Genomic DNA, 20,178 nt, shown 5'->3' with positions numbered 1-20,178 from the left:
AATCTAAGTCATGTCAAATGACGCGATCCCGAATCATTTTCTAATAAGTTTTTATAAGATGATGTTTAGATTAATGGAAAGAGGTATTGTATCACTCTATGTTCATATTACGTACCAATACCATAATAATGACCATGAAATGACTTGCCACATTCAGAAATCAAACCAGTCAAAACTGCATTCATTGTTAAATAGAAATTTCAAAAAGAAAAACAAATGAAAAAAGATGATTTTGAGTATAACGTTCCTCTTTACGTATATCAAGCTGCTATTAATAATCATAACACTGCGATACGTGTTTCATTTGGTTTTAAAACTATTCGAATAACGCTACCTCCTCAAATTTCTTTCAGGAGAAGGGGCGACGGCAGGTATGGCTGCAACCACGACAGGAGGCGCGGCCGGAGGTGCGACTTTGTTACAGTGTACGGACGAACGAAACACGGCATTGGCGGGCTGGTCAATGGGCGGAGCGCACAATTCGACATTGACCACACCGACTTTGTGGCAGTATCCCGGTAAGCAATAATTAATAAAAAATAGTCAGATATATTTATGTAAATAAACTATTATGACAAATTTATGCTTTAGATTTAAATTCTTTTATTCCTTTTTAACTGGGGCAACAGAAATCGTTTCTTTCGTTGTATTTTAGTGTTAAAACGAAATGATTGGAACATATTCTGTTGCAATTTTCTTACTTGGTACCTAATAATTATTTCACATTGTAAATAATATACGTACGTACCTACATGGCAAGGCTTTTGATATTAGACAATTAGCGAAATTATACAACGTATTTTACGTTAACGTACACAATCGCCAATAGGGACACTGCATTTTCGATGTTTCCATAGATATAACAGTTTTTTCTACGTTTTGCGTGCTGTTTTGGTTTCGCTAATTGTCTATTTTTTTTTAAGTTTAACGTATATACTGTAACTTCATTTGAGAGACACCTGTTAAAACTTTTATGACTTAAGCGGCTTAAGCCAAACCACCCTTATAAGTCAAACTGGCTATTGTATTACTTAACTCAGTTCACAGCTAAATGATGCCAATAATGGACAGTAATAATTTTACGGTTCGGGTCCACAAAAAGCATACAATAGCCAGTTTGACGTATAAGGGTGGTTTGGCTTAAGCCGCTAAAGTCATAAAAGTTTTAACAGGTGTATCTCAAATGAAGTTACAGTACCTACGTACCCTTATATTGTAATGAGAGCATCATATACTTACAGTCAAACTTTGATTCCCATATGAATTTTTCTTCCTTGTCCTTTATTATTCGTAGAAGTTACACAGTTTGTCTATAGCATTTGTATTTGTTGCATTTTTCTATATGTAGGTATACAGAATGTTTTCTATCACCTAATTGCTCAGAACTACTATATCTACCGCTTGAATAACAAACAAATGATTTCACCTTTTGGTGACATCAAAATGAGGCTTAAACAATTTAAATTAACTAATGCAGGATTTATTTACATCAATTGAAAATGAATTTTTCAAGTTCAAACAGAAAAATATATTTTTTTGTAAACACGGAAACAATCAAAGTCACAATTCATCATTGTCAGTTCAGAACTTTTTAAGGCGTAACACACAGCTTTAATGAAAAACGCTATAGGTAGGTATATCTTGACATATTTTAATTGACGTCTTAGGCTTTACAACCACAGTTCATTTTTGAAATTACGATGCTACGTTGCTACGTTATTCCAATTTTTTTGAAATCTTTTAGCATTGGAAGGATTCATAAAAAAATCACAACAGGGTTATTTTAAATTCTGTGTTACAACATTTTGTGGAGGAATAAAAAAAAGCTACGCGCTTTGTTGTCGTACAAATGAGATTAAATTCTCATATACAGAGTGTTTATAAAAAATATTGTTATTATTACAGTTTTCAAATACCGATGTTTCAGTTTTTTCAAATAGAACACCCTATATTTTATTACTGCATGTTATTGTTTTTTTTTGTTCTTTTTATTTTTTGCCGAGCATTTTCTATAGTATTTAAAGTTGATAGTTAATGCAATTTGTACTTTTTTAAGAGACATAGGGTAAAGTCGGGAGAGTTGGACCACCTTTTAAAAAACTCAATATAATTCCTTTATTGAACAACTTAAAAAAATATAAAATTTACAAGAACATAGCTGAACATTTATTTTTTAAGGTACAAGTAATTTTTTTGTTCCAACACAATATGATAATCCATCAAAAAAAAAAATGGTAAACGCTTGCAACGGTCCAACTATCCTGTCAAGGGTAGGACAGTCGGACCATTTTAGGTAAGATAGATAAACCACCAAATTTTTACTTTTTCTTTTGTTAATAGTGTTTCCATAGGTTTGACAAAGGGCCTCATAGCTCGTACATCTCTTGTGTAACCATCTTTTGCATAGTACACAATATTAAATCCAAAAAAGAAGCCAACCATATTTTGCCCGCTAGACCTAAAAATTAATAGCCATAGAGATGGAATTCAAATCTACCTTGCGTTGGTTTTTCGTATGTAATTACTTGGCATTTTCTAAAAAATGGAACATAAGTCCATCTCTCTGTCACACCGTTGGACCATCTATCCTTTTATGTTAGGACAGATGGACCACTACATTGCGGCACAACTAGATGATAAAATCACGTAAAGTGAGGTTAAAATCAAAGACAAAGCTTCCATTAATTGTACTGTCTATAACTTTTATATGCAAACTTACCAGACTTCCAACAAACGTTATCGCAAAGTAAGCGGCTGAAATTTCAGGCCCGCAAGAAAATTTTAATGTTGAATAACGCAAAACATTTAATTGAAACAAAAGTACTTTCACATGTCCCGACATGAATGCAGATAAATGCAACTGTAGTTCGCGGGAAATTTAAATTGTTCCAATAGGTTCAGAGTTATTGCTAATGGACCGTCTCTCCCACTGGTCCAACTCTCCTGACTTTACCCTATCCGACATATTACAAGAATGGGGAGAAAAAATAGTGTAAGATGCAGTAATAAAATACAAGGGCTTCCAGTTGAAAAAACTGTTTACCTATCGGTGTTTAAAAAATACAGTTTTACATTTTTTATAAACACCCTGTATACTGAAATTTGATTGAGTTGATCGCACAACATACGGCGTATTTTTATTATTTTTCTACAAAATATTGTAATGCGGACTTTAAAAAAACCATATTGCGGTTTTTTTGTGAAATCTTCCATTGCCAAAAAAAATCAAGAAAATTGGAAAATATGGCAGCGTCTCGGAATTTTAAAAGTTAACTGTAGTTGTAAAGCCTAAGAAGAGCTCAATCAAAATATGTAGGATGTTTAATTTAAAAAAAAAAAGCTGTGCATTACGTCTTAAAAACCGAAGACTATGTGTAGTTAAAAAATACCTCATTTTTAAGGGTAGTCTTTAAAAAACCGTATAACGCTGGTCTTTGACTTTTTCCTATCTCTAATAATAGGTACTAATAAATAATGAAATATCGGAGACCGTGCACTTAGTTTAGTGACTACTGTAGGTAACTATTATATCAAACTTTATTTTTACCTTATTCTTTTAAATTGATTTTTATACCTACCTACTGTTATATAGATACATAATCTGCTACTGTTCTTACCTTAAAAGGTGTCGATGTCCCTCCTGCTCCTTACTGCAGACTATACTTTGCAACAATATGTCTCTATTTCTTTCTGTCTCCAATCAATTTGTTGGTTGAGTTCCATGTTTGGCCTCTCCACTCTTACAATTTTTGTGTTTGTTCCACGTAATCCTTACCTCCCACAATTTTGACTTGTCTTTCCTCTTCCATTGTCTTATGTCCAAACCACAGTAGTTTCTTTTCCATCAGCATCTCTTTTTCCTGATTTAACTTGCAACTTCTTCCATATATCTGTTTTTCTTTTTGTCTATTCTTTTTACTCCTAATATTCCTTTCGGAAATTCCATTCCACTTTAAGATTACATATTTATATATGTTTTATGTCGGCTTATAGGGGTTCTCTTAAAAAAATAAAATTCTTAAAATCAAATTTTTCTAACTAAAATGCTGGATATTGGATATGTTTCATTGTACTTCAGAGGCGAGGGAAGTTCTGGAAGAAACAACTTTCGACCAGTTTTTTCGTCCATTACTTTAACATTTCGGACCCCACTTCATCTGTTACCACAGTTTTTGCGGTCACTAATTTTTAGCGACTTAATTACCATCTGTAGGACCAATTTCGCCAAATTCTCAAACTCATGCGTTTGTTTATAGTTTGCAGATTTTAATAATATCATTTTCCCTAAGTAGTTCTGTTTAAGTAGTTTTGATTAATTAAAAAAAAAATGCATAATGCTGAACTATATAGATGCCAACATGATTATAACTAAACAAGAAATAATGACAGTTTCATGCATGTACAGTTTGTTCGGAATGTTACAAAGTTGATAACGTGAAGATTAACAACCCTAACTAATCAAATGCGGTAGAAGCTTTTTTAAAACTTTTTAAAAGGAATTTTCGCCAGTTGTCTATAAAATTTTGGCTTTAAAGTGTCTTTGAGGAACTTGTGGCTGGCAACGTCCAAGTGTATTCATCGCATCATACTGTGAAGATCAGCAGAACGTTTATATATAGTGCATCTGTTTTAAAAGTGGCCATAGGGATTCCCATGTTAAATTTTAAACCCCGCATGTTAACTTTTGTTAGGTTGAAAATCCAGACATGATTTTTGCAGAGAAAATAGCCTTAGGGTTCTACTTTAATTTTCACTACCACTTTTTGCAGTGATTTGTTAATTTGTGCTTTAAACAATAAAATTTATTTTATGATTAAAAAAGTTTGCTACTACATAGACGGTTTTGTTTTGGCTTATCATTTTAACTTGTCATTTTTGACAGCATAATTTTGATTTATATACCTTTATTGCAGTTTTTAGAAAAGAAACAGAATGATGGAATTCAAACATAAATGAAGGGAATCATTGAAATTGCGTTTTTAATGTCCACGATCGATCTGCCATAAAATTTTCAAAATGTGCTCTTGCCGGGTATGGAACGATGTGAGAATGTTGTAGCAAAGTTTTCCGCAGTTTCTCTGTTGTCGATAAGGCTTTAATGTATCCATTTCTACTTTTTCTTTAATTGTGTACTGCGGCATGTTGACGAATTTTAGAAACGTCAGGTAAATGTCTGTTTTACATGGCTGCCTACAATGTTAGCGACAAAAATATCCAAATATTTTAATTTTTTTAAAGAAATATCCTTTAGGGTAGAACATGACTTTTAATAAAATCGACAAAAGATAACCCAAATTACATCCAGTAAAATGGCCGCTTTTAAAAAAGATGCACTGTATATATACTTTCATAAGTAAAATATACAGCTTACATATAATGTCAAAACAACTTGCAACAATAAAAATAATGTATCTATACAGACATTTGCAACATCAGCAAAAGAAGGGTACGTGGAACGTTGAAATATCTTGGATATCAAAGTAAACAGCGTTTAGATTTATTAGTTACAACTCTTAACATGCTAAAAAACAATAAGTCATTTCTTTGTCTATGACACGTGACGGCTATTATCGACCTATCCAAAACTATATTTGTTATATCTCCGAAATCTATAACAAAAAAAAGTCTTATTTTTCAAGTAAAACGTCAACCTTATTCGTTCATTCATAGAACCCGTTCTGAAAACAATAAATTACACCCTAACTTCTTAGAATCGTTTATTTTCGTTGTAATGGGCAGTTATGTAAACAGTGTAAAACCACAACACATTCCATGGTGATCGGTGGCTGAAAAAAATGCGAACCTCCCAAAGAAAGTGTCAGTAATTTATTACCATTATTGCCAACCGCAAAGATTCTGTGAACTTCGAACTAATGAGACGATGCCACCAACCAGAAAAAGTAAGCGAAAGTGGGGCAACACGAAGCAGCACCAGTGGTGTTTTTTTTTTTTTATCTTTTCGGTGAGAATTCCGTATATCCATTAATAACCATTAGTAAAGTATTGGACCAGGCAATCATTTCGCTGCACAAAAGCATAGAAACAGATAAGAATTTAAATTTTATTTTGCATAGATGTAGTGGAATACAATGGAGAACTGCATATTAAATAAATAGTAAATCTTACTCTAATTCGTTTTTGATGTAATGTCACTTACGTTCTTTTTATCTAAATGTTACTTGAAAACTTAATCTTCAATGTTCGTGATGAAATCCATGACGAATGGTGATGGAAATTGAACTGTTTTAGGCAGAATTACTAAGTACTGAAAAAATCCGATAAAGATTTAACCATACTCATGCTCAGTTTTATGGATTATTTACTACTCAAACTGCAACACCACTAGTAATAGAGCAAAAAGGGCTAAATGATCTTAAACCTTAATTTTTATTGGTTGTGTAAGCGGAAAAATATTTTTCACAATTGTTGAAGCAGTTTGTTAAGAAGTAGTGACGTACACTTTGTTTAAAACGAAAAACAAAACGCGATCAAGACGCAGTTATTACTAATAATTCAATACAAATTCAGCAAATTTATTTTATTGTTATAATTTATTATACAAAATACACCTATTTTTTTTCTCTTTAGGTAAGTCATGTTAATGTTTCAGTTGATGTATTGGCTGTGCACACAATATAACAATCCATTCTTTTGTTGTTTGTATACTGTACAGACTAAAAAATAATTTTCATTTTCATTTTTTAAAATTATCTTATGGTTTTGAAAATAAAAATACCTGATTCCATAATCTTTCAAAGTTGCGTTGCAATTAATCGTGTTTTGAACCACGTATTTGAAAGATGATCCCTTGGAATTCAGAACATAGGAAACTTGCAAAGTCTAAAACCCCGCATGTTTGCGTGTTTTGCATGCCTGTCAATACGACCCTGTTTGTACGGGTTGCACTAGCTGTATAGCTTTGGCTTTGACCCTAGGAGCGGTGACCGCTAACCTATACGTTTAAGTAAGATAATGTAGTTTTTAACGTGGATGTTATTACAGTGTACTCTCTCTTGCGCGGACACCGTCGGTCGCACAGAATTTGTCCGGCCAACAGGGGTAGAATAATAATAATAATAATAATAAGAATTGACAATAATACATAAAATATTAAATTTTAAACCTGATTGAAATAATCTTGTAAGGTTGTCTGCTCCAAATTGGACTGATTTAATGAAACACTTTCAAAATGTAACATCAAGTCACAGCAAACTTGAAATCCCTTCATGTCGTTTTTATTCGCACAAAAATGTTTGAGCTTTTGCACACCTTCTATAGCTTCCCTATTCGTTTTCATGAATCCAGATGAGACATTTTCCATGTATTCTGTCGTTGCCTCGCCTACTTCTTCCTCATTTTCTTCTATCTCGACATCACTTGGCTCGTTTATCTCCAATCTTTCATCGTTAATGCATAAATCGTTATCAAAATTAACAAAATCATCAAAGCCAACATTGCTGCTGATCCGTTTCATTCCTCGAGTCATTTCTGCAATCACTGCTAAGGGAATATCATCGTCGTCTTCAAAAGCATCATCTATGGATTTTTCAAAAGTGTCATTCCTGAATCTAAATCCCGCTTTTTGAAAGCAATTTGTTATCGTCGCAGGAGTCACCTTCTCCCATGCTTTTTGAATAAAGTAGATAACATCCAACAAGTTGATTTTTTTAATCAGATCTTCTGAAGAAGTGGCTTCATCCATTCTAGCCAGAACATGTTTCACAATCATGGATCTATACCAAGTTTTGAAATTTTTAATAATCCCTTGGTCTAGGGGTTGGCACACACACCGACGTAGTATTTGGTGGAAGAAAAATTATTTTAATATTTTTTAATTTTAAGTTTTTGGGGTGCGATGCCGCATTGTCCAGAAAAAGAAGAATCTTCCGTTTTTGAGAAGCCATTTTTCTATCAAATTTCACTCATTATGTCGGATGTCATCCAAAATTTTTGGTTAGAATACCATGAAACGGGTAAAGTGTTTAAATTAATTCTTCCAAAAGCCCTCGGTCTAGCAGCTTTACCAATGACGACTAATTTTTCACGTTCCCCGGCCATATTCACACTGTGTAGAATAGATAATCTTTCTTTTGCCAGTTTTCCACCGGAGCACTTCTCACCCTTGAATGAAAAAGTTTTAGTGGGCAATGCCCGAAAAAACAACCCTGTTTCATCCGCGTTGAAAATATCACGTGCATCATAACCGCGTATCAATGAAGGAAGTGTTTCTTCAAACTCCGCCACATCTAGTTGATTTACACTAGCTGCTTCCCCACTAACTGCTTTGAAGGTGATGTTGTATCTCTTCTTGAAGCGTTGTAACCATCCGGAGGATGCATTAAAATTTTGATTGTTCAAACTCTCTGCAATTTCCTTAGCTTTACTTCTTATTATTGTCCCAGACAGTGAAATATTTTTATTTTTTGCTTTGATGAACCACTCGTAGCAGCGTTGATCAATTTTTAGACCTTCAGGTTTGAAGAAAGTGCGCTTCTTATTGACATTAACGTTTGTTTCCCTATTCTTTTAGAAGTTCGTTTCTTTTGTTTATGATGGTAGCCGCCTGACTTTTACCAATTTTAAATGTTTTTCCTAAGACTCGAGCACTAACTTTATGTTTAGTGTAAAACTCCACTATTTTGATTTTTTCTTTCAACGTTAAAATTCTCTTCTTTTGAGACATAATTACACTCTCACCAAACGAAAGAGATTATTGACGCTGTTTCAGCGTTTCGTCGCCAAGTATTGTCCGTACAACAGAGATTGCGTTCGAAAATTTTTTTTGAAAGCACTGTCCGTGTCCGGTTACATGGGGAGAAGAGAACAACATTTATTAAAAAATGCCTATGCGTTGGCCGGTCGCAGAAAAATTGTCCGTACAAAAGGGGTGTCCGCTTATGAGGAGTGCCCGTTAAGAGAGTACACTGTACTTGTACGACTCATAATTTTAAACCAGGAGTAAAAATTAATTTTTATGTGTATTCACGTTGTAGAGCGTATTGATTTTTTCATATTTTTTAATGATTTTTTTTTCGTGAAAATAATGTTTTTAGGTAAAAAAAAAACATAAAATTTTCAATAAAAAAGTTAATTTTATTTTGAGAGAAATATATAATTAAGTATATTTAAAAGTATTTTCACGGCCTAAATCAATATACATATTTCTAAATTTTTATGAATATGTACAACAGAAAGGAATTTTATTCACGATCAGTTAGTAACATTGAGCTATTCTGACCCCTGAAAGGTTGGAAAGAACGACGGAAAAGCCTGAAAGCGGTCAGTAATGAACGTAAGCGGTCAGGAATCAAACCATTTCCGACCTGTGAGGGCCCCACTGTTGATTTACACTGTAAATGTCAAATTAAAGCATCTTGAGTTAATTTAATAAAATGTCAACCCTGCAGGGCCTATTAAGTTTTAATATTTATTTAATAATATTACAGAAATAAACTGTAATATTACGGCGGTAAGTTTTCTTTATTATCATAATGTTACTTGTTTTATTAAATGATTGTGTCTGGAGGACTAGTTCACCTGAAGGTTACGCCTCCCAGTAAACTATAGTTTTTTCGACAGGAATGAAACACTTTCTGCCTCGGCATATGATGTACTGAGCAAACAATTTGAAGGCCGGTATTTCTCTTTTCCCGCTCGGAACGCTCTGAGTATTCGTATATTTTTCGAAGTGAAGGAAATATAAGTTTTGAGGTTATAAACCGACAATAGTGTTTTTATTTTTTAAAAGAGTTTTTTTGTGACTAAAATTAACAAAAAACTAATTGAAACAATTAATTGAATATAAATCAGTACTTACGAAAAAATTAATTATAATGTGACTGCTCACTGAATTAGTTGTTAATTCATTATTATGATCAGTTATACGTGTTTTCAGTCTGTTCATTACTTTGCAGAGAAAAAAATAGTCACTGTCATAATCAGCACAGTGTTTTGTTAGTTCCGAAATTTATTGTACATATGCTCTCGTCAAACGTGAAATAAACATCCTTTACCGTTTTTGATTGTTTGAAGTAATTCCTTTTTATTTACATCTGTATTTTTGTACGTAATTCAGACATATTGACTGAATAGTTGTGAGAGTTGAGACCCTCAACATTAATATTTTTGGTTTCAGAATATGTACTTCTTGGTATTGAGTTTTCACGTCTTGATTTCCTACGCTTCATACTCATCACGCATATTATTAATTGAAGACATTTTTCAGTATTACCTATTTATTTATTGTATCCTACAAGACCAACAACACGATATTGTTGATTCTATTGAAATCTTTTACTGCATTTACAACCAAGCAGCAAGTAGAGATACACCGAGGACTTCGAGTCAAAATATTGAAAAATTAACAAAAGTAACAAGGTGACCGTCAGCACTTGATACTGTTGCTATTACAGTAAAACAAAACAAATTGTTGAATTATTTAAATAGCGACAAAGAAATTTACGTCCATGCCAGATGTCTTAAATATTTTGGAGAACCGAAAAATGTTTTATCTGTAATACCTAAATATAAACGTTACCGATACGAAGATCATCGAAAATCTGATTTATATAAAAAGTCGCGGAATTTGAAACATAAAAACACTCTTTAGACCCTATTTATAAACTCAAAACATATTCGTTAACTTAGAAAAACATGAATATTGAGAGCGTGGGAATAGGGGAATACCGATCAAATACTTGGAGGTTGATCTTCAATTTGTTTACACGGGATAGTTAATCTGCGCAACAAAATCCCTGTCTCTCGTATATATTCATGAAAATTTCAAAATGCATTGATTGTCGCCGTATTTTTTTTTTTATTTTATACCAGGTGCTAAAAGTAGGCTCTTTGGCCTTATTTTTAGTAGTTAAACAAGTCTTTATCTATTGGTAGATAAAGAAGTCTTTTATCCACTGTTTATTTTGTTGTTTGTTAAGGTTGCAAAATGAAACCCAATAAACTGAAACCAAGACAACGCATGTATTTGATCTATGGCCATCGGGTTTGCGTTCGACGCAACCCGGCGTATTGAAAATATTTCGTACGGCCACAGCCGAATATAGTTTTAAAATTTTAGTTAAAATCTGTTGCAAACTAAAATAAATGATAAATAACAAATCTTTATACTCGTATACTCGTGCCTACCGTCACTCGTGAACGAACATTTTTCCCTCGTAAATTCATTCTCTTTATCGTTTTGTATAATAAATAATTGGTACATAGCTGTTTCCTCACATTAAAAGTTTTGGGTGAAACAAATTTTTTAATGAATTTTTTATAACTTTTTTGCTGAAAGAATATTTATTGCCACGAAAAGTAGTGGTCACTTTTTTTTTAAAGATACCTACACGCATTCTTTGCAATGTCCTATCTGATTTCAAAGTAATATATTAAAATAGACATTAAAAAAAAAAAACTCAAAATCCCATCTGCTTCTGAGAATTGACTCTACTAGTAGGTACACCCTTACCTACATATTTCGTGGAATGAAATCTTTGTAGTAATTATGATCGGCCTGTTTATTTAAATGCTTTTAGGTAGGTATAGATGGAAACACTCTTTTTTGGCAACCATTTGCTTTAAAATAAAATTTTGCTTCTTCTTCGAGCAAATGCTTTTACTTCGACCTTTTACTGATAAGCATTTGCTTCAACCTTATTCATACTGTCACAAAGTGTGAAACAGCTTTAAGTATAGTAACCTTATTTTTTTTTGTATTGTCACTTTTGACACTGCGGAATGCTGACACGGGATGCGGTGTGGCAATCTTTTAAACTTTAAACGCCGAAGTGACATTAAAGCATGGACTACATCAAAATTTGCAAAGTGACGGAAAAGTGACGCCCAAGATTCTCTGGCCGCAACTGTATTTTATCAGAGAATTTGAAATGTCACGCAAAATATCATTTTAAAGTTGTGAACAGTAGTAGACCAAATTTCAAATGCAATGCGTGAGATAATCCGTCGTTACATCTTATGAATACATTTCACATTTCGACAATAATCCCATCGCTTTAAACCTTTAACTTTATAAAAACTACTAAATACTCCCCGACTCAACAGCCATCCTTAAAACGCTTATCCTGTATCTATGGTTAAAATTTTGTTAACCATCCCCGTAGTTTCATTTTTGTTTTCTTTTTGCGTTATTTTTATTTTAACACATTTTTGTGTTGTGTGTTGTAGCGCCCGTTCCTATGGAGCCGATGGTTCCTCTCCCGGTACCAATGCCTCCTGTCGGATTCCAGCTAGTCCGTGACCCAACAACCGGAGGTCTCCTTCTTTTGCCCACAACCGGGATAGGTTAGTTACCAATTCATTGACTGCATCACAATCTTTCCCAGTTTTTCTGTTCTTATAACGTTTTCATAATTAAAAAAGGGTAGTTTTCATTTGTAAACTTTCTTTCCAGAACCCCTTCAGCAAGCCGTCGTTTGGCCCAGCTATCACCAACCTCCTTCGGTTCTTCTGCCTCCCTTACCGCCGCCCCCGCTGCAGTTATTAAGTTCTGCTGCATCAGATTACTTGTCAAGCAGCACTACACTTCATCAGCATACGCAGACGCATAGCACTCGTTTGGTAGCAGTCACTACAGACAACAAACGAAAAATTCCTTTACCCATTCCAACTACTACATTAATTAAAATAGAAACAGACGCTACGACTTTGGACCAAACAAAAACCCTCCAAGCTGTTAGTACAATCGCCAGTAATACTGGAACTGTTTTCACCGATCCAAATATGACCCCTCTAGTTACTACACATGTAATCTATCAGCATCCAACAAATTTAATTTTGTCACAACCGACACCTTCAGAAACGATATGCAGGTCGCAGGCGACCTCTCCAGTTACTTGTTTGACGCCGCCACCAGAAACAATTCCCATTAATGAAGAAGAACCTTTAGCCGTTCAAGATGCCAGCAATCAGACCGAAACACCGATATGTAGCGAAGACGATAATACGAATCTTATACCTATAGAAGATGTCGCAGATATTAGAGTGAAGCAGCAGGACTTACCTGAACCAAAACTAGAACAACCTGAAAGCAGTGCTTCCATTACTGTCGTACCTGATCCAATTCAAGAAGTTAAACCGAAAGAACCTGAACAAGTACAAGAAGTTTCTACACAAATGGAAGAAATTCAAAATTGCCACAAAGACACAGAATTGGTTGTTGTAACGCAACACAATGACAACACCTCGAAACCCGACATTAGTGGCTTGGAATTGTTGTCAAACAGCATAGTCGAGTTTGAAAATGGCCGAAATCACGTCACAATAGAACAAGCAGAGGGTATAGATGAAGAAACGTCTTCAAAATCAGTAGAAGAGCATCAAAAATTGACTATTTCAAAAAGAATGCAAGATAATTTGGGTGGTTTAGATTTACTGTGTGCTTTGGCTGAACAACGAATTTTGGAAGAAAATAATGAAAAACATAAAACTGAGAAAGATAAAACTAAAGAACGGAAGAAGGAAAAGAGGAAATTGAGAAAACATTCAGATGAACATGAACCGAAACGGAAGAAAACTAGAAGTGATCAGCATAGTGACGACGAACGCAGCTCAAAAAAGAACACTGACAAAGCGTTGATTGAAGTAACGTCTGAAACAATCATAAACAAAGATGTGTGTTCTATTGATAGTTATAGATCTTACAAAACTCCTGAATCTGAGGAAGAAGTTAAGAAATTTATTGCTAGTAAGAGCCAGCCTTCATGTTGTGATAATGATTGGCCCTATATGAATGAAATGGAGCTGGATATGAGAATGAAATTGGCAGATTTACAGCGCCAGTATCGTGAAAAGCAAAAGGAGTTAAACAAATTAAAACCCAGAAAACAGTCGCAAGAATACAAGAGGCCACGGAAGAGATCGACACATTCAGAACGAAGTCTTACTCCGCCGCCTCAATTGGATAAAATGGATTTATCTCTTGTACCACTCAAAAATCAAGAACTGCTTAAACCACCAACTCTATGCGCCTTCGAAAATATTAAAACGCCTAAATTAGAAGCAATAAAACAAAGCGATAGGATAATCAACGATTACAAAAATGATTTGTTAAGACAACAGGCCTTGAACGAAATTGAATTGTCTCCAGAGAAAAATTCCTCTTCAAAGAAGCGGAAGGTTGGCAGACCTAAGAAGCTTTTGTCACCGTCTGGCTGTCACGTGGTTACAGAAACAATTGTAGCTAAAAAGCCTAAGAACAATTTCGTAGGTTATTTCCTAGCAGCTAAGGAAAAATTCCAACTACAGAATAAGATGTTCACAAACAGCCCACCAAGATACCTGGAAGAAACTACAATGACACATAAGACAAAAAAGAATAAAAACAACAACAACATAGTTATCACAGATATTAAATCATCTAAAATAAGGCCGAAACTTAAAGCGGAACTGACAGTAAAAATGTATAATGACGATAAAGACCAACTTAGTTGGGGCTCAAATCTAGATGACAATGATAATAATGATTGTCAAAATAATGAAGACGAGGACGAAGAGGATGTTGAAAGAAGTCTAGCTGGGGAAGAATCAGAAGGCGTATGCACTGAAAATGTTTCAAAAGTGAAAGAAATTGTTGAAGAAGAAAAAGAAACCACAGAAGTTGTTGAAGCAAAAGCTATTGATTCGAGGTGTACCTTAACGTCAGAACATTTGGAAATAGACAAATTACGTGTTTTGACAGCAATGGGTGGCCTTTTCTACGCTGGTCACTTAAATGCTGTTGAACCACCAGATGTATATTCCATTACATTAGATGGCGAAAGAGGTAACCGTCCACACATCATGTCCAGAGAAGAAATATTACGAGATGCGGTAAGTTGAACCTTAAAGCATAATATTTTAATTGTGGAAATTGAATAAGAGGACTATCCAAAGTTGTAACAACAATAACATATAAATCATTAAATACACATTGTTACCTTAAAAGTTTGATAGTTTGAAGTGTTGTTGTTTGTTTATTAAAAATTCCTTTTCAATTTTGTTAACGTACACCTTTCCATAGGTTATCGAACGTCTAGGCTTCTTTCAGCCCTTCGGTTTTCAAACAAAGGCGCTAGGTCTATTTATGTATGTAATGGATATATTTCATTGAACTAAATTAATCGTGATTCCAATTCGACTTTTGAAAAGCACGAACGTGATAGGTTTTAACATTTATTATGTTATGTTGTCAGAAAGAATACTGTCTGTCAGGACACTGATCTGTGATAATTACAATATTAATGTATTTTTCCACATCACTTGTTTTAAAGAAGCAAATTGCAACAATTTTTAAGAAGTAGTAATTTGTGTTTCATTCAAAAATAGAAAACGATAATAATTCACTCTAAAATCTATGTAACGTGTAAGGCGAAACACTCTCGAATAATTGCTTACACAGATAACTATAGTATTTCCACCGATAGATTAGCTGACAGAAATGTCACCAAAGAGACCGCTATAAAAAGTAGTACCAAAGGCGCTTTATTTGAAATATAAGTAGATTTGAAAATAATGAACTACGTAAAATTACTTTTAATAACACAATTTATTTCCAACAGACAATATTATCTACACTGGAACATACACTTCAAATAACATTACGTACTTTATATTGAAGTAACAACCTCTGTAGGGCTTCTTAAATTAAAATTCTCCTTCTAGAAAAATGAATACGCATTGGCAATCATTTTCTGTGCCACGATGTTGTCAATAACAGTCATATTGCACCAGGTTGAAGAGGGCTACAAAATATAATGGTATATAATTATTGCACAGAATAAATCAACAACTCACTCTTGCGTAATTATGAATTTTATTCGTAATGTTTTCCATGGGGTCCATATGAAACGTTTTTTGACACAAACAACTTAACCTAAAATGTCCAAACTTCAGCCACTATACAAAAAACAGCACAAAGGTCTATAATATCATATCTAACAAATCAAAGCAAGTAAAAAAACACAAACACTAAACGCAAAAAACACAATTTTTAACTTTTTGAATCAAAATTTTAAATTAACGTCAATCAGCTAATCGTCCAAAACACAGGTTAAACGAAACCGGCCGACTGGCGCAGGCATAGAGGCGTAGGAAATTCGTTGCGCGGGAAAAGGAACGTTGGTTGCCAACTTTTTAAACTACAACTCTTTAACTGCTTTAACCGTATAATGTTAGTATATTTTGGATTCTCCGATTGGCGATTGTGAATTCAAAATTTTCCAATCTATCGCTGGAAATAGTATACTATTTATTAAGCAAGAAGTTGTAAAAAAACATACGAAGCTACAGTTGTATGATGTCCAGTGAATTTATGTTAAAAATACTGCATTTTTATGAAAGTCAATAATTTAAAATACTGAAAGGGCACATTATGTCGTGATTCTTTTCGTCGAATCTAAGAATTCTAGGTCAGTGTTTTACGTTAACTGATAAACTTGCATTGTTAAATGTTATTTAAGGGGGGAAAAAAGTTTACAATGTGTTAAGTGGTAAACTTTTTTTTTGTAGATAGTCGAAGTCGCTCCAAAAAGTACCGAGGAATTATTCGCTGGTACGAGGCTTTGTGCTTATTGGAGTCAACAGTATCGTTGTTTGTATCCCGGCAGTGTTGCTGAACCAGGCACTCCGAATCCTGCTTTGGATTCTAAATTCGTTGCTGTGGAATTTGACGATGGTGATAGTGGCAGAATAGCGCTGGAGGATATTAGATTGTTGCCACCTGATTATCCAATCATAGGTGAGTTTCAAAATCATGAAATGAAGTTTTTTATCAGAAAACTGGCTTAAAGTTATATAATTAGACAGATCTTCCCTAACCCCATTCTACGTGCATGTTAGAGTGTATTCTTCAATAAAGATTTATTTAGTAATTTTTTGTAAACAGAAACCTTTGAATTTTAATACATGTAATACAATACTGTCATAACTTTACTCTCGTTTTCGATTCTTAGTGAGTCTTCGTACCGTTGTTGAAATTATAAAAAACACGTCTTTTTTTAAGGTCTTCTGTAAATACTTGTAAAGAGTTAAACTATATTATTTTATAATTTTATGATAATGTAATCAATTTTTTTGTTTACAGAAGATAAATAAATAAAGTTTTATCAATGTTAATTAATGTCTCACCAAAAATTTAAAGAAGTCCAATTTCTTGGCACAATGCGAAACTTTTATTCTGCCAGTTTTATTTTTTGAATGATGATGATTATATTAAAACCAAAATAACGATACATTATTAAATCAAGGCTTTCATAAATGTTTCCTTCATTCAGCTACCTGAAAAATTTAGGTTTGACACTTATTCTTAGTTATAGTAGCCTTTTTTTGTAATCTCGAAGCTCAAACGTTGTTTAGCGAACGTAAATGAACGACGCTAAACGATGCTTTAAACATTGTTTCATAATCCGTGGCTTTGGACTCATTAAACAGGTCTTGAGTGCGTTCGGCAGTTTTCGTATTCTTTAAACACGGCTTGGCTAACAACCATCTGAAATCGAGATAGTTTTGAATAGTGACATTTATTTACGAGTATTCTTGTCGTTTCAAACCGGCATCGGGCATCGCTCAAATAAAGCGCACTGTTTATTACATGTTAAGGAAGATGAATTGCTCACTTAGATGTTACAATCATTTATGAAAGCCCTGTGTTAATTTTGATACATGCAATCCAACAATAATAATCACACTATTAATTATTATATTCCTAGATTTCTTAGAAATTAAAAAACTCTTTTTAGCTTACTTAGTAAAATGAACTGCGATTGTAGTTCCTGAATTCCAAGCCGACTCTGAAAATATGAATGTATTTAAAAAAAAATCTAATATGTATGCAGCATTTGGCCAAAGGTAAAAGGGCTTCTTTGTAAATATGTTACGGATTCTTTTATTACGTTTATCTCATACTGTCCAGTAGATTCAGTTTCCCGGCACCATTTTGACTCTTATAAATATGCTATTATCAGAGCCGGTGCGGTAAGCACAACCAACCAAGACTTATCGGAACATTTGCCAAACAGTCGTTAGTCGTTACTAGCACACACGGACCCTACTTAATGTTTTTCGCTGAAACCGTCAAGAAAGTCACATTTTCATGAATATTATGAATCTGGGGAAGTTGACCATTGCCGCACTAAGTAGTATTTACTATAAAGATTTTACCGTGTTCCATCCAGTGCACTACAGCTGCCGCACCCTTGGTTACATCAGAGGGCCACATCTTCTTTGAATATGCCGAATTTACTTTTTATCACCATTCACAACTGTTGATTACAAAAGTACAAAACTGCATCGTTATTGCTTGTTTGTTTATATGCCATGGATACACAAATCAGATGTTTTCCATCATAATTGATTAGTGACTCGAAGCTTCGAAGTAAAACACAAGAACAGCAACAACAAAACAGCAACAGTAAATAAATAAAAATAAACAAATACTTATGTAAAAATGGTAATTTAAAAAAACCACCACCTGTTGATTTCACTTGCCTACAAAAAAACCTCCAGTGTGATTTTCATGCTCTTAGAGCGGGACTACGTTTTTACCTTTGAAACTCAACGAACATCAAAGTTGTCATCACAAAACACGCAACAAATTATAATTCATTTATTTCAACGTTTGTAGAATTTGTTTTGAAACGTCAAAACACTTCCAAGATCTGCCATTGAATATGCGATCGTTATAAGTTAGTTATTACAACCTATAGTATTGACAAATACTACAGTCTATCTTCGTCCAGTAAAAAATAACTTTCATAACTTAACTGTAAGCACCCGAATGGAATTGAATAGCAAAATTTTCTTTAAATAAAACTGGTCAAAGTATAAAATAAAAAATAAAATCCGGTGCGTTATAAGTCTAGCGACTCTTTGAGTACTCATTTTAGTAGTGTTCAGGATTTGACTCCCTTCGGTCGCCACGTCGCAAAACATTTCATTCGTACTGTAAAATATGACTTCCCGCACTTCTAGGCGTAAATCACTATTTTACTATCGGCAAGAGTTCTTTAACAACGTATAATTAGTTTAATGCGTCAGTTGTTAAGCACCTGTTCGTAATATATTGCGATTTGTAACAAAATATTTTTCGGACTTAATTTAGTTAGTTAGCTAGTCGAATCATCATCATGGTTGCATAACATGTTATATTAACTTAGAGATTTCCCACCAGATTATATATCGGTGTGTCAAAAGTCACGGAAAAGCGGTTAGGAGGCAATTGTTGAGGTTGCGGGGTTACCGAATATGTTGAGAAACTAATTTTCTCTGTTTTGACATTGGAATGGCACTTTTCAGCACGCAAAATCATGCAATAAGAGACTCTCTTCCAATTCAATTTTTGTTTAAGGAATTGGTACGACAGCCTTACTTCGCCGCTGGCTGGCACCAAATCGTTTGTTGCCGATGCAGCCAAATCGCGCAGCTCAGGGGGCGTCTCTGGCCTGTTTTCATTTGAGGTCACCTGCAGTTTATGTTGTTAGTAAAATTTTGTTTGTTTTTACCTATATCGTACAAAATTTTCCATTTTCTCCAAAAAAATTGCAATAAGCGCTGACAATAAACAATTGTCCATTTGTTTAAATTGGACGCCATGAAAATAGGCAGTGACATCAACGGTAACTATTTTACCAAAAAAAAAATCCCCCAAGGCTAAAATGTTTGCCGTTTTTATTGTAAAAAGCTCAATTAATGTAAATAAGGGTCAAAACAGAGAAAATAGTATAAAACATACGCGCAGAAGGGTATTCCAACGCTTGTTCATTCACTCGCCGCTAATATACTATTAAATCCACTCTTTTTGAGAAGACTTTAAATGTAAAAGTTAAAAAGACAACACCGCAAACGGCAAAAATAACTTTAATTAAACATTTATTTATAAACTAAATGAAAAACAAAACAACAAAACAATTACAAGATTAAAACAAATAGGAACATGCTCTGTCGTTAGTCAACAAACAGACTTCTGATCGTCTTCGTAAAGCAGCAGGTATTCTCTACAAATCTTCAGATGTTCCAGTTTCAGTAAAAAAATATTAATTACTACCATATAATTAATGCATTTTTGAATAGAGCTTTTTTTCTGAATTCATTGATATAGCACAATCATACTTTTTTTATCATTGAAATGGCAAAATAAATTATTAAACAATAATTAGATGAATTAATAATAATTTTTAATTTTAA

The 20,178-nt window shown here is 33.7% G+C and overlaps 1 protein-coding gene across 2 annotated transcripts in view; it reads left to right on the top strand.

Annotated features, from left to right (window-relative positions):
- Positions 1–20,178, top strand: part of LOC135123739 (protein winged eye) — a 173,941-nt gene that overhangs the window by 140,925 nt on the left and 12,838 nt on the right. The window contains exons 5-8 of one of the 2 annotated variants that reach the window (XM_064048605.1): positions 354–518; positions 12,187–12,303; positions 12,413–14,829; positions 16,507–16,735. In XM_064048605.1, coding sequence (XP_063904675.1) covers positions 354–518; positions 12,187–12,303; positions 12,413–14,829; positions 16,507–16,735 — 2,928 coding nt within the window. The remainder of the gene's footprint in view (positions 1–353; positions 519–12,186; positions 12,304–12,412; positions 14,830–16,506; positions 16,736–20,178) is intronic. The other variant, XM_064048606.1, reaches the window with a different exon arrangement.

This window comes from Zophobas morio, unplaced genomic scaffold (assembly GCF_036711695.1).
Source record: "Zophobas morio isolate AGI-343-1 ecotype UQ-CSIRO unplaced genomic scaffold, CSIRO_AGI_Zmor_V1 ptg000006l, whole genome shotgun sequence".
Classification (NCBI taxonomy): domain Eukaryota; kingdom Metazoa; phylum Arthropoda; class Insecta; order Coleoptera; family Tenebrionidae; genus Zophobas; species Zophobas morio.
Note: the sequence above shows the minus strand (reverse complement) of the source record. Positions and strands in the feature narration are given on the sequence as shown.